At 36.1% G+C, this 14,934-nt stretch overlaps 1 protein-coding gene across 1 annotated transcript in view; it reads left to right on the forward strand.

The window, feature by feature from the left end:
• arhgap46b (Rho GTPase activating protein 46b) overlaps positions 1-14,934 on the forward strand; it is a 181,110-nt gene that overhangs the window by 71,822 nt on the left and 94,354 nt on the right. The window contains exon 2 of the mRNA XM_039776576.1: positions 2,758-3,195. Within this exon, the coding sequence (XP_039632510.1) occupies positions 2,758-3,195 (438 nt within the window). The remainder of the gene's footprint in view (positions 1-2,757; positions 3,196-14,934) is intronic.

Raw genomic sequence — 14,934 nt, forward strand, 5'->3', positions numbered from 1 at the left:
ATAGGTAAGCAGAATCTTGAGGTGTATAGTCAGTCCCATGGTGCAGTGTATAAACAGAACAGAGTAAATTAATGTGGTCATACAAATGAAGTGAGGCAAATGTTTGTTGTCACCATCTCTGTCTTTTCATTAATTTTCCATGCATGATCAGAATATAATACTGGTGATTAGCAGAACATTGAAACCCTAATCAATCTAAAGTTAGTAATACTGCATACAGTCAATGAGGACAATTATCTTTTTTTTATGCCTTTTTCTAAAGCACACCAGTTTAAGATAGCAATACTGTGTCTGTGTGTGTGTATGGTTATGTGTATATTGTTCAAAATCTTGGTTCAAAGACTATAAGACTGCATTTAAAGGCACCCCACTGCTCTAGAGTAAATCTTGCTAGAGCAGGAAACTCTGTTCACCATGTGGCTCATTGCACATGCTATTATTTCCTAAAAGTAATATGCATGCAGAATTACTTCTTAGTGTCTATAATCAATGTATAAGCTGGAGCACAGTACATTGAACTGTAAAAGAAGCAGTTCAGAATAAAACGTGATGTGGATATTACTGTGCATAGATGCAGACAAAGCCCAATATGCATCCACTATAATGCCCTGAAAATGTAAGTTCTGGTCTGCTTCACTGCACCTCACCAGTGTTATCCATTCATTTTGGTTCATGCTTTGTTGGGCTAAATGGCCTGTTCTCATTGAAATCTTTCTAATGTTTTAATGTACTTGCTTTAGTGGCACAAATGTGACAATTACCGATGAATTCTGCCTTTCTACCTCAAGGAACAAAACTTTCCACCTACTATAATTTATTCCAGAAAAGCAGTTTTATGTTATGGGCAACTTACGTTGCATGCTGAAAGTCAAAAAATCCTTAACACATTAAGTTTACATTAATCCAATGAAAGCAGAAGGCAAAATGACCTAGAAAATTATGGAAGGCTGTTGTTCTTTAATAAGAATTGTTTTCAAATGTACAGTTATCATGCATATATTTTCTTCCATCTCCTGTTCTTTTTGTTCTTCGTTTTAATTCCCATCATAACATATTCTCAAACCTGCATAATACAATTCAAGATCATGGGGTTCAGAGCCCATCCTAGCAGCACTGGGTGCATGGCAGGAAACAGTGGGGCTGCCACTCCATCACAGGCCCAACTCCTGCACACTGTCACTCTAATGGGGCTAATTTAGAGTTTCTGTTTGACCAAAGAGACATTGGGGTGTCCCACCAGAAATGAAACCGTTAACCAAGACGTGATCATTATACACATGACTCATAGTATCACTTGAAAGCTTCACTTCCATCGTCTGCTGTAATCTTTTGTCTGATGTTGGCGTTTGCACACAGCTGCTTCAGCAAAGGACTTGAACTAAATACACCGGTTGTGCACTATTGTTTGATTAGCTTTATTTCTTTTATTTTATAGAATGCAGTTGCTCAACAGTCAAAAAGGCAAGCTTTTCAAGATTAGGGACACAGAGTTGCGTTGAGAAGGGTACAAATTTAGATTTGTACCTGCTGTCTGGACTGGGATACCATTGTTTGTTGAGATGCATCAAGCAGTGCTACAGAATACTTGATTAAACAGTTTGGCCAGATAGACTTGAGACACATGACAAGGTGCCAGGTGCATTTTCTTTCCTGAGAATCTTTATTTTTGCCTTTTTCATTTAAAATCAATCGGCTTTATTGCCATAAGTGTAAAAATGAAACATGGCATTGTACGGCAGCATATTTGGAGTTAAAAAGGAGTAAGTATATAAGGCAACTATTGATGGATCACCCACCTGTGGAAGTTTTGTTTTTATATCAGGCTGACAATAAGTGCTGTCTCATAAGTGCTTCATGATGATACATTGTTGTGAAATGCATTATTTTGAACTATTCTGTGTATGTTTCTGTTATTTAAAAAAGCATGTCCTTTTATGCTGAAGTGCTGTTTGTTTCTTTGTAATAATGATTTCTATTAAAGGCAAAATGTAAAATAAAATACAATTTGGTACCTACTTTTAAACAAACACACCCCGCACACGCTATCATTCTTTGCTGTAACAAGCAAAAAATAAAATGAAATCCAGCACAGGAACTCGTGGAAGTAACAGTGCTTTGAACTTACTGTTATAAGAACTTGTGATTTCTTTGTTTATTTTATTTTGTAATTTTTTATTGTCTTATGAAGCTCATTAATCATTCTAATTGTGAATATTTTCTGTACATCCTACTGGTTCATATTATCAACGCAGTTGTTGATGGTTTTTTTTTTTTTGAAGACGTGATATGTGCTTTGACATGCTGTATTCATTAGTTTTTGAAAGAGGCACTGTAATGACAAGAGTTATGATTTTTTTACATCTTGGCATTTATAACATTTCCCAAATGTGTTTGGCTCATCTTGAAAACAATTCTATATTTTATTTTTTGGAAATTCTGCTGCAACCGCAATATGTTCTGGGTACTTTTATTTAGCCTTTTGAGCAAATTCAATGGTTGAGTCTAACATAAGCTAATTCAAAGTGATGCAGTGTTGCATGTCACATTTGTTTTGGAGACCACTGACTTCAAACTGTGCTTGGATGCTTTGTAATTTCAAATTCTAACTAATCAACACAACTTGCCCTCCCAAAACCTCTTTAACAATGTGGCTCATGAAAGTTCTGACATGGTGTCTGCTAGTTTAAAGTACCTTGTACATTTGAAAAATTTGATTATGTTCCTTTCTTAACATGCCTTTTCTTTTGCTCTTTTCAGTTCAGATTGGGTGGAGATCCTTGAGCCGCGCTCCCGGGAGCACATGTACGTGAACCTGGTGACTGGGGAGTGCGGCTGGGAACCTCCTGCCAACGTCCAAGTACGGCAGTCTGATGGAAACCAGTGGTGGGAACTGTTTGACCAGAACAATAACCGGTTCTATTACTACAACTCTGTGACACAACAGACTGTATGGCACCGCCCCAAAAACTGTGACATCGTACCTCTGGCACAGCTGCAGGCCATGAAACGAACTTCTGAATCAGAGCTGAGGGGCTACGGGAGTAAGAGGGGCAGCACAGCGAGCAGTGAAGGCCGCCACACACCCTTGCACATAGTTTGCCCTCCAACTTTACAAGATGTAGAGGCTTCTGGGAAAGAAGGCATTGTCAAGCCTAGAGGAGGTGACAGTTTGGAAAACAGAAAAGATCATGGGAGGTAGGTCCATACTTCTAGCTAGATTGTGTATGTTCTTCAGCATATGATATCTTTTTCACAAGCATCTCTGACTAACCCCAAATGGTGGTCTGCATGTAGTGGAGAGCTTTAGTGCCACATTTGTTATGATTCGTGTTTCTTTTTTAATTATTTTCTGTGGTTTTGTTAACAATATATGAATACCCTTTTACTGATATCTTTGTGGAGAATTCAATCCTGACATTTGTTTTCTTGTCAATTTTCTAACATAATTTTTTGTTAATGTTAGGTTTCTCATTGTCTACACGTCATCATTTTGAGTTTTCTTGTGACCTTCGTCGTCATGTTGATGATATAACTGAAGTTATGATATAAATGTGATAGCGAACACACACAGAGTTATCCTTCATTTTGGATCCCAACTGGTTTTTAGCATTAGGACTACCTTTTTCAATTCTCCCATGACTTTGTCACTGTATCCTCTTGTCTTTTCGGTATTTACCTCTGCCTGTCTGTCATTGCCCTGTCCTATTTTTCATTTATTATCTCCTGGTGTGTTCTAGTTTCACAGCAAATTTTTGGGTAATAATCATGTTTAGAACAAAATTTCTATTGTGCTGTCTGTTGGAATGTAGACGAGCTACATTTGTTATAAAAGTGGCAATAAAATGCATTAGTTACAAAGTGAGTTTGGCAGGATGAAAGATGCATGTGAACTTCCATACCAAATGTCCATCCAGCTATATGAAGCATCAAGAATTTTAAATCAATTTTTGTTTATACTAAAGCAATATTTTAAATATGAAACATTCTAATCTCAATTATTGGTTGACACTGATACAACAAAATTAGGACTAATCTTACAAGGACTTGATAAGAGCTACATTTAGACAGTGTACTAAAGTATGTGTGGAATATTCCTAGTCTTACTGTGGAGACTGTGGAAAAACTTGAAATCCATTTAAAAAAAGGTTTTAGTGAGGTGATTGAAGTCAAGAATGTTTACTATTACTTAAAATAGGTTCATATTTTCATTTTAGGAATATGATTTCAGTTTTAACTTCATTTAGATGAAAAAAGAACAATAAATGCGGCATATTATAGAATTGAATCTATACTAATAAAAGGCAAAGCCCTCACTGACTCACTCACTCACTGACTCATTCACTCACTCATCACTAATTCTCCAACTTCCCGTGTAGGTAGAAGGCTGAAATTTGGCAGGCTTATTCCTTACAGGTTACTTACAAAAGTTAAGCAGGTTTCATTTCGAAATTCTACGTGTAATGGTCATAACTGGAACCTATTTTTCTCCATATACTGTAATGGACGTTAGCGCGACGACCATGGGGGGGCGGAGCTGCGTGTGACATCATCACGCCGCCCACGTAATCACGTGAACTGACTGTGACCGCAGTACATAGAAAAGAAGGAAGAGCTCCCAAAGAGCGCTGAAGAAAAACGCTGTATACTTTATTCGCGAGATACAAGTTTAATGAGAAGATACGAGGTATAAACGAGCCTTTGGATCACTTTGTAACGGAGTTAAAATTGCTGTAGCGAGAAACTTTTAAGTGCCGGGTCTTAGCTAACATTAAATAAAGCCGTGGACATCGCAACATCACACAAAAGAGCAGCTCACGTGAACTGACTGAACGCAGTACAAGTGATCACTTCCATGCATCAAACCTGTTCAAAAAACACATTACACAATTGACAAGGTAGGAAAAGAATATGCTCCGAGTTGAGCTCCACAGCTAACGCGGTCTTGCGGAAGCAACTTTGTCACGCTGCCACCAAATACTCACAGAAAAATCCACAAGTTAATACACACACTGTCTCTAGAGTTTCTCCACACTCAATGTATTCCTCGCATCCCCTTTATACCCTCTGATCTCCCATTTCAATTCAGAAGCCTCCAATTTCCAGTAAGGCTCTGCTGCGTGATGACAAGTAATAAGTCTCAGGGACAGACCCTACAAAACGATACCATTGATTTCAGGCAAGATTACTTTTCTCCTGGACAACTATATGTTGCATTCTCAAGAGTGAGCTCCGCAGCTTCGTCATATTACAACCGGAGTGCAGCCAGAATCTTTTAAGTGCCGGGTCTTAGCTAACATTAAATAAAGCCATGTATATCGCAACATCACACAAGAGAGCAGCTCACGTGAACCGACTGAACGCAGTACGAGTGATCACTTCCATGCATCAAACCTGTTCAAAAAACGCATTACACAATTGACAAGGTGATGGCTTTTTATGTCGTTCGTTTATAAAACAGCGGAGAAGCTGTGTAAAGGCTGTTTCACAAAAAACCAGCGGAGCGTCTTATATGAGCAGGCAGTCAGCTAAAGAAGGGAATCAATAAATATCTATAATCGTAATAAACGAACAAAAATAACGTACAAGCCGCGGATTAAATAAAGGAAATGGGTACCTGAACAGTAAAGTGAGTCTCGAATAGCTACACAATAACTATAAGAATCGTAATAAACAAACAATAAAACAGTACAGAACCGCGAAGCAAGGAGAAACGACGGCCTTATATGGCATTTGTTTATAAAGCAGCGGAGAAGCTGTGTGAGGGCAGCTACACAAAAAACCAGCAGAGCGCCACACTCTGAATGTATTCCTGCCATCACTGTTATACCCTCTGATCTCCCATTTCAATTGAAATGCCTCAAATTTCCAGTAAGACTCTGCTTCGCGATGACAATTATTAAGTCTCAGGGACACACCCTACAAAAGGTTGCCATTGATTTGAGGCAACATTGCTTTCCTCCTGGACAAAACTATACGTTGCATTCTCAAAAGTAATCTCAGTGCACAGCTTGGTCATATTACAACCGGACTGCTGAACTGACAACATGGTATACAAAGAGATCCTTAACAAATAGTTATTGGTATATTTTCCCTCAGTTTAAAAAGGTTTTCTTTTTTTCTTAATATATATATATGTATATATGTATGTATATATGTATGTATATATGTATATATATGTATATATATGTATATATATGTATATATATATGTATATATATGTATATATATATATGTATATATATGTATATATACACATATATATACATGTGTATATATATGTATATACTAATAAAAGGCAAAGCCCTCACTCACTCACTCACTCATCACTAATTCTCCAACTTCCCGTGTGGGTGGAAGGCTGAAATTTGGCAGGTTCATTCCTTACAGCTTCCTTACAAAAGTTGGGCAGGTTTTATATCGAAATTCTACGCGTAATGGTCATAACTGGAAGCAGTTTTCTCCATTTACTGTAATGGAGATGAGCTTCAACGCCGTGGAGGCGGAGTTTCGTGTGACATCATCACGCCTCCCACGTAATCACGCAGTACATAGAAAACCAGGAAGACCTCAAAAAAGCGCTGAAGAAAACATGCATTATATAATTGAGAAGGCAGCGAAACAATAAGAAGCGAGTGACATATACAACCATATTCATGAGTTCTGCTACTTCGGAAACAAAGCACGATGTAAACCTACACTTTAAATTAAGTTCATAGACAGGCTGCCGCTGGCGTTTGTAATTTAGTGCCTGCCCATATAAGGCCGTCCGTCAGCGGCAATCCAATAGCAAACTGCCACGGGTAAATATTCACGGGTGAAGGACTGTGCTTATGGAGAGGAAGATGAGATGGTCAGGGTGGTGTTTGACACAAACTCAGCGAAACTGCGAGAGAAAGTTTTAAGTGCCAGGACTAAGGTAACATTAAATAAAGCTATGGACATAGCACGAGATGGCACCAGCACAGCTGGGAACCTTCGATGCAAGTACACCGAGTGGCTCACGTGAACTGATGCAGTGCACAGATAAAAAGCAACAGTTCCAAAGAGCGCTGAACAAAAACCGAATTACACAATTGAAAAGGCAGCAAAAAATATGAAGCGCCTGATAAGCATATTCATAAATGCAGCTACTGTGGAAACAAAGCACACGGTGGAAAAAGTCAATGTCCCGCTAAAGGAAGACAGCGTAAAAAAAAAACCCGTGCATGCAGTTTGTCACATCACAGATAAAAAGGAAGACGAGCTGTTTATTGATGCAGTAAGGAACTAATCGATGAATGAAACCTCTTATCTTTACAACGATTGACAAACACGGAATGTAAGTTGAACACATCGTACAAATACGAGCCTGATTGAAAGAAATAATGATAATCAAATCCTTGATGACAGCAACATTCAATAACACTCACAAAACAATTACTGTATATTGACAATCATGTTACGTTATTTTTAAAATGTTCCCTTTTCTTTTCATAACTTCTACTTCTCCACTGCGATACACGGGTATATATATAAATGTATATCTATAGCCCGATCTACAATACATACTTTAGCATAGACAAGCGGTGGCGCAATTGTAGAGTCTTCGCCTCTAACGCCGACATTCGAGGTTCGATTCCGAGAGGGAATGTACTGACTATGTACGCGCGCTAACCGATTCATTTTACCTTCCCATCTCCTTGGTTTGGGACGTATGAAAAAATATTAGGTTAACGCAGAATCATGTTACGTTATTTTTAAATTTTCCCTTTCTTAGCACAAGCACAGTTGAGAAGCTTCGATGCATGTACTCCATAACGCGTTAAAAAATAACGCATTTAATCACACTTTCAATTCCAAGCAAACGGGAACTTTTGTCAATGCATGATTTCCTGGTACATCCATTACACTGATGCACACATCACAGCTACAAAAATGTTAGAGTCGGAATAAAGCGCGTTCCTACGACTGATCATTTCGAAAACCCGAGCGAAGCCTTGATAAAAGCATGGTTTTGTGCACACTGAAAAGCAAGCAAAATTAGATGCATTACAGAAAGCGGACTTTGTGGCTCTTACTGGGGATCATTGGACTTCCGTGACCGTTAGTAATTCTAAATACATCTAATTACAAAATGTTCAATGATCACACTGTTTTAGCCTAATGTACAAAATAATTTTGGCTAATGTTACTCAGAGTTTAAAGAGTAAGCTGGTCAAATTACCTTTTATGTTTCTGACTTATTTTTTAAGAAGAAAACTGCACTTTATGGTGAAATTTTGGTTATTATTATTTAAAGACAATACTATTCTGAAAATGTACTTAAAGTACTTAAACTACCACTTTATTTTTAAGTCTGCCCAATTTTAACCAGGGATGATATTTTTGTTTCTGTTTTGAATTCAAATGCAGTTTAAAAGCTTTTTTCAGAAATTAAAACAGCTTCAGTTTACAATATTCATGTCCATGTCTATTATTTGATTCTGTCGCCCACTAAAACCGTTTTAAATAAAAAAAAAAAAACATTTGCGATTTGGGGCAAATTTACGTGTGCGATTACATACGATTAATCAAGATTAATTCTTACACAGCCTCTAATTAATTGGATTAATTTTTTTAATCGAGTCCCACCCCTAATATATATATGTAGATATATATATATGTAGATTTGTATATATATGTGTATATACAGTATATATGTAGATATGTATATGTTGTATATACAGTATGTATATATGTGTGTGTGTATATATACAGTATGTGTATATGTATATATATGTATGTGTGTGTATATGTGTATATATATATATATATAACTGTATATATATATATATATATATATATATATATATATATATATATATATATATATATATATATATATATATATATATATATATGTATATATATATATATATATATGTTTATATGTGTATATATATGTTTATATATATATATATATATATATATATATATATATATATATATGACAATATATATCATGTTACGTTATATTAAAATGTTTCTTTCTTTTTATATCGCAGCTATTTTGCTATATATATATATATATATATATATATATATATATATATATATATATATATATATATATATATATATATATATATATATATATATATATATATATATATATATATATATATATATATGTATATATATATACTGTATATATATGTAATATATATATATATACAATTATATATATATATAATATGTATATATATGTATATATATTATATGTATGTTATATATATATATATATATATGTATGTATATATATATATATGTATATGTATGTATATATATATATATATGTGTGTGTGTGTGTGTGTATCTCAACACTCATAACAGTGACAAAACAATTACATTGACAATCATGTTACGTTATTTTTAAAATGTTTGCTTTTCTTTTTCATAACTTCTTTAACACACTACTTCTCCGCTGCGAAGCGCGGGTATTTTGCTAGTATGTAATATTTTATAACATAAAATCATGACCCTGGTATCAAGATAACAACTCATTGTGGATTCCAACAACTTACCAATACCGATTTTGATAGCAAGGGCTGCCATTTTTTGCATTTTGGACGGCTACAGGCATTTTGTTGTAGGCAACAACACCCCATTTCAACCATGTGACAGTCAGGAGCATGACACGCTATGTCATTGTGGCAACACTACTTAAGATAATGTCATGCTACTCCTGGTGTCCAAGTTTTTGGATTCATGTGTTGAAGACCTTTGCGGTGTTACTTTGTACAAATCCGATGTAGGGAGTCAGAACTGTTATTGTTTTTCCAATCGGACTTCTGTTTTGGTTTGTGGAATTTTCAGCTCATTGATATTTTTACCCCTACTTTGATTTGATCTCGCTGTCTTCGCTTATCTCCTGGTCTTCATCTGTTATTTACCTTTTGTATTGTCAGATTTCTTCCTGGCATAACATGAATGAGATAGCCATCCAAGGCATTTTGATTTTTTTAAACTAACATGTGCATAGGTACCTTTTTTTTCTGAAAAGTGTTACATCATGGCTTTGTCATCCAAACCTAATATTGGCCTTGTGGTCCACATTTGCAATGCAAAGCTCAACTACTGTGAACTTGCCCTTTTAACAAGTGAAATTAAGCAGTCCATTTTTAAACACATCTTTTCTGGCACAGTCAAAATGAAGAGCATAGAAAGCCTTTTTTCAGTTCTTTGTTGTATTTGACTTTGAGAGTATTTCAGCCTGTGGCCACACAGGCATTTGTCCCACAGACCACACATAAGTGAGGATCCCCAAATATGTTTTTATCTTTTTACTTGACAATATCCATATATTTCAAGGAAAATCTGTAACTTAGGCAAGATGTGGTTTTTGGCAGTCATAGTAACGGCATAATTGAGAAGTTGAGTGGTTTGGGTTTTTGCACAGTGAGTCACAAACAAGATCTGTTTAGTCGAATGTCATGAGAGAGCACAATTGGACCATATAATTTGATATGTTGGTTTGATTGGTTATCTTTTTTACTGTAATGTTTAATTGTGAGATTCCTTAGAATGCAAAGCCTTTCAGTCATCTTCAGAGTTGTAAGAAGTTGAATTCTTATACCAGCACAAAAACAGCATGTTTGCATAAGAAAACTGTTTTAATGTTATTTTTTATATAATTTTAAAAAACACTACAAGAAATAGTGACTTTTGCATCAAGCACAAATACATTTAGAGAAAATACTGAAAAAGACTTGGTGACACATTGTTTCTGATATGTCTGAGGAAATCAAGTTCAAGTGTATTGTCAAGGGTACAGAGTACAGTGAGATACTTAGTACAATCCATGGTACAGTGACATCTGGGGGAAGCAAGTGTGGAAGTTTTACTGCTACACTAGACAGTGTTCAAAGCCAGGGCTTCACTGTGTAATGTTTTTTCTCAAGTTTTAAAGGACACCATGACATCTGACCAATGGAGGAGAAAACAGTTGAACATAAGAAATTTCACAAGCAAAAAAAAAAAGAGACCAGTCAGTCCCTCAAGCCCATTTGTTTAGCTAATAGCTAAGCTGCACCAGTATCTCATTTAGATTCTTCTTAAAGGTTATCAGGATTTCTGCTTCAACTACATGTCCTGGTAGATTGTTCCAGAGTCCCACAACTCTTTGCGCATTTGGGCTGCCACGTATCCTCTGAGCATGTCTTCAGAAATTAACGTGTCACGTGTGCAAATTGCAGTACTGGCAAAAAGCATAATGACAAACATGCCTGTTAGAACAACTGGCACCAAATCATTGACTCTTTGAAAGTGGATGGAGACGTGCAAGACGAAATGGAAGCAAATTCGAGACAGACATGTCCATACAAAGTGGAAAATGTCTGAGAAAAAAGATGGGAATTCAGATGTTAACAAGATACCGCAGCAAGCTGCATCACAGCTCCAACAGGATCAATGTGCATGCTTCGATGTTTGATGAATGATTCAATGTGATGAAATGGTGATATATTACAGTATAAAATATGCTTTTCTTCATCCTTTTCTTGCATAGGCAATAGAAGCATTGCATATTCCTCATCCTAATGACACAATACATTTAAAGGCCACACATACCATCTTCTGTGTCGCTGTTGTCACCTTTTTTGCACCTTTACAACAGCATCTCACGCTGCCACCAGATTTACATAAATTCGCACGCAACTAGAGTCGGTACACTGCTTGCATAGAAGCATCATCTGCAAACATGCGCGTCAAGTAACATCAAGTATGTCCCAGCCCTTAAGCTGAAAGATTGTTGAGAAGATGTGTTCCAGTAGATATCATAATGCAGCCTTGTTCCACATTCTGAACAGCCAGGCCACAAACCATTCACCCATTTGTCATGTCAGTATAAAACCAGAGGCAGGTTTTTACGCCCAGCATTTTATGTCTGAATGATCTGTATTAATATCAGTGATATGAAATATTATACCTTTGTGTGGAAGTAAATATGAATAATTTTTGTGCATTATATTGCTTTTTCGAAGATATTATGTTTTATGTGTTGGTAAGTACAGGTAAATACATTTTATAATTAGTCTCTCTGTTTAGTTCATTTCATATTTGTAATTATACTCAAGACGTAACAAATAAAATAAGATTTCTAGCACTGCAGATACATATTGTACATAAGTGGCATCAGAGGCTACATCCTATAAGAGATGTTTTCTGGACTACAGCCCTTGTCACTTGTGTGCCAGTTTTAACTCCATTAAGTGTGAAAGTGAATTTAGTGAGGGTCATCACATTTCAAAGCGACACATAACTGTGGTGGGGATTCTTACATCCACACACAGTACTGATTTTCTGTTCCGTCTCTTAATGGTCACTTGAAAAATGTTTACCATTAATATGTTAAAGAATTTATTTTTATTCATTCACAATTTAATAAAATGTACGGATGGTTATCTTGCATAAGCAAAATTAATTACTGTACTGTAGATAGTAGCCAAATAGTGATTAGTATGAGGATTTCTGAAAAACAAAAAAGTTTTATTAGTAAAACAATAGTGATTGGAATCTTATACAGCATTTTCTGAGAGAGTGGAATGTCACCATAAAGTTGTTACATGCTTTTGTAGTCTGCACATTGTTTTCTGACTCGGCTGTAATGAAGTTAACCAGCTATTTACAAGCTTCAGTATGAAACTGAACACCTGACCACCCAGTCATTATCTGAATTGGCACTAAGAGGCTTAGAATCTCCAGGAATGCCGGTTTAAATGGAGTTTCAAAGTAAAATAATGGAGGAAACACATGAATTGCATTTCTTCAGTGTGCTGCTTCTTGACCATAATTGCTACATAACCTTTCATGTGTCCACAGCACACTTACTTTCTTATCTTCTCAGCTTTTTCTGTTTCTCACATTTAAAGCGACACAAATGTCACTTGCCCTTTATATTTGTGTGACTCACGTAATGTTCTCCAAATCTAAACCAATCTTCTTGTTCTTCTTAAGTTTCTATGCAGTAATCTTAAAATAAAGCTTGTAACAAAGTGAAAAGAAGATAATTGCTGAGTTAAGAGAAAGATTGATGTGGAGACGATAGGTGAAGGAGGAACCAATTAAGTGAAAGGAAGAGGACGACTGAATGAAAAGATGCACCAAGATGGTGGAGGTGAAGGGGATGAGGCCAAAGAAGATTTGGTTGGAGGTGGTGTTAGAAGATGGGAAAAGAATGGGTCTCACCTCAAAGGATGACCAGGCTTAAAGAGTGTGGAAGAACATGGGAGCACCCATCTAACCTGGGTAATTGACCGAACACCAATTTCATTTTTTGGATCCCTGTGCAACCAAAGTGTCAGACCATGATGTTATTTCAGCCTATACATTCAAATAAGAGATTGGTCACTGTTCATCAAAAAGATGAAAGTCATCCCTGGAGAGCATACCAGCAGTACCGGTGCTAGATTATTTTGTGCCCTAGGCCAATCTTATTAGAGTGCCAACCGACTGTTCAGTAGCTTAACCGTGAAGTTGGGTCATCCTCCCCTATGATCTGTGCCTCAGGCAAATGCCTAATTCACCTTAATGGCTACGCCAGCCCTGCATGCCAGTTATTTGAAGAGCATGATTGCATACCCAGTCCGTTTCTGGATATGACAGAGTCCTCTTTCCCAATAAATGTTCTGGTCACCTCCCCAAATGAATATATGTGTATTTTTAAAGGTGGAGATTTCTGAGCAGCTATCTTAAACTTGTCAGTGCAATACAATGAACTAAAAAAGTGCCTCTTCTCAGTTCACATCTGCATTTGGAATACTCTCACTTCTTTTTAATTTGAATATTACTTTTTGCTTTGGGGTGCACAGATAGAAAGTAATAAAATCATTCCATCTATTTTGGTTTTTGATTTTTTTTCTTTTGGATTTGATTTACGTTGTTCACCCCCAAGGGGATATTGTCTTTTCATATGACCTTTTTACTCCATTTAAAATTCCGGGTCGTAGTAAGCTTGATGGTTATCTCTTAAAGTTTACTCTGAGTAGGATACATTTCCAAATAGTTAAATAAAAAAGGCTTTGCTCTTGTATTTGCAAAAAAAAAAAAAAAAATAGTTTCCACTAAATGAAAGCAACCCTGTACTGGTAATGAAGGCTTAAGCATTTTGCGGAACTTTGGTACCACATGATTACATTCTGTCTGTCAGGCTTGTTACTGTCTAATTTCCAGATCCAGCAGCTTAATGAATTGGGTTAATTACTACCCTCAACTGCAAAACACAGTTAAACCACAGTAATACTAACTTCTTTAATACATTTTGTAACCCCTACAAGCATTAACTAAGCTGCTGTGCTGGCATCAGCCAAGGGGTCCACTTACAGGACTCAGTTTACTCCCAAACACTCCCCCCTTACATTCAGTACCGACTGTGCACATGGGAATGCTGCCGTGACGACTGATCAGTCAACTTGTATCCTCATTAATTTTACTTTCTTGTTTTTCTTACTTGATGGCAGAATATTAGCAGACTTTTCTAGGAACAAAGATAATAATTAATCACATTTATATAGCTAGTGTTTTATTGTTTTTCTGTGTTCAATATGTTATTGGAATTGTCATTTAATTTGCCTTGATGCTTTGTGATGACTTTCTTGCTTCTTTTGTAACAAGAAATTATGGCGAAAACCAAAAATAAAAAGAGTAAATGGTTTAGGGTATTGATTGTTATTCTTTTCAGTGCTCTCAGCTTTTGAATCTAAAACCAAATGTGTCTATGAAGCTGGACTAGAACTAACATAGATGCAAGTTTAATCTCCATATGATACCAAGCAAGTCCCTTTGCTGTGCTCACATACCCGTGAAGTCAAACCTTATTTATAAAGCACTTTTAAAAAAATCTAAAATAATGTACAAGATGAGAAAGAAACAATTAAAATATATACAGTATGTGCATATAACAAAGCCACAATCATGGCT

This window comes from Polypterus senegalus, chromosome 14 (genome assembly GCF_016835505.1).
Source record: "Polypterus senegalus isolate Bchr_013 chromosome 14, ASM1683550v1, whole genome shotgun sequence".
Lineage (NCBI taxonomy): Eukaryota > Metazoa > Chordata > Cladistia > Polypteriformes > Polypteridae > Polypterus > Polypterus senegalus.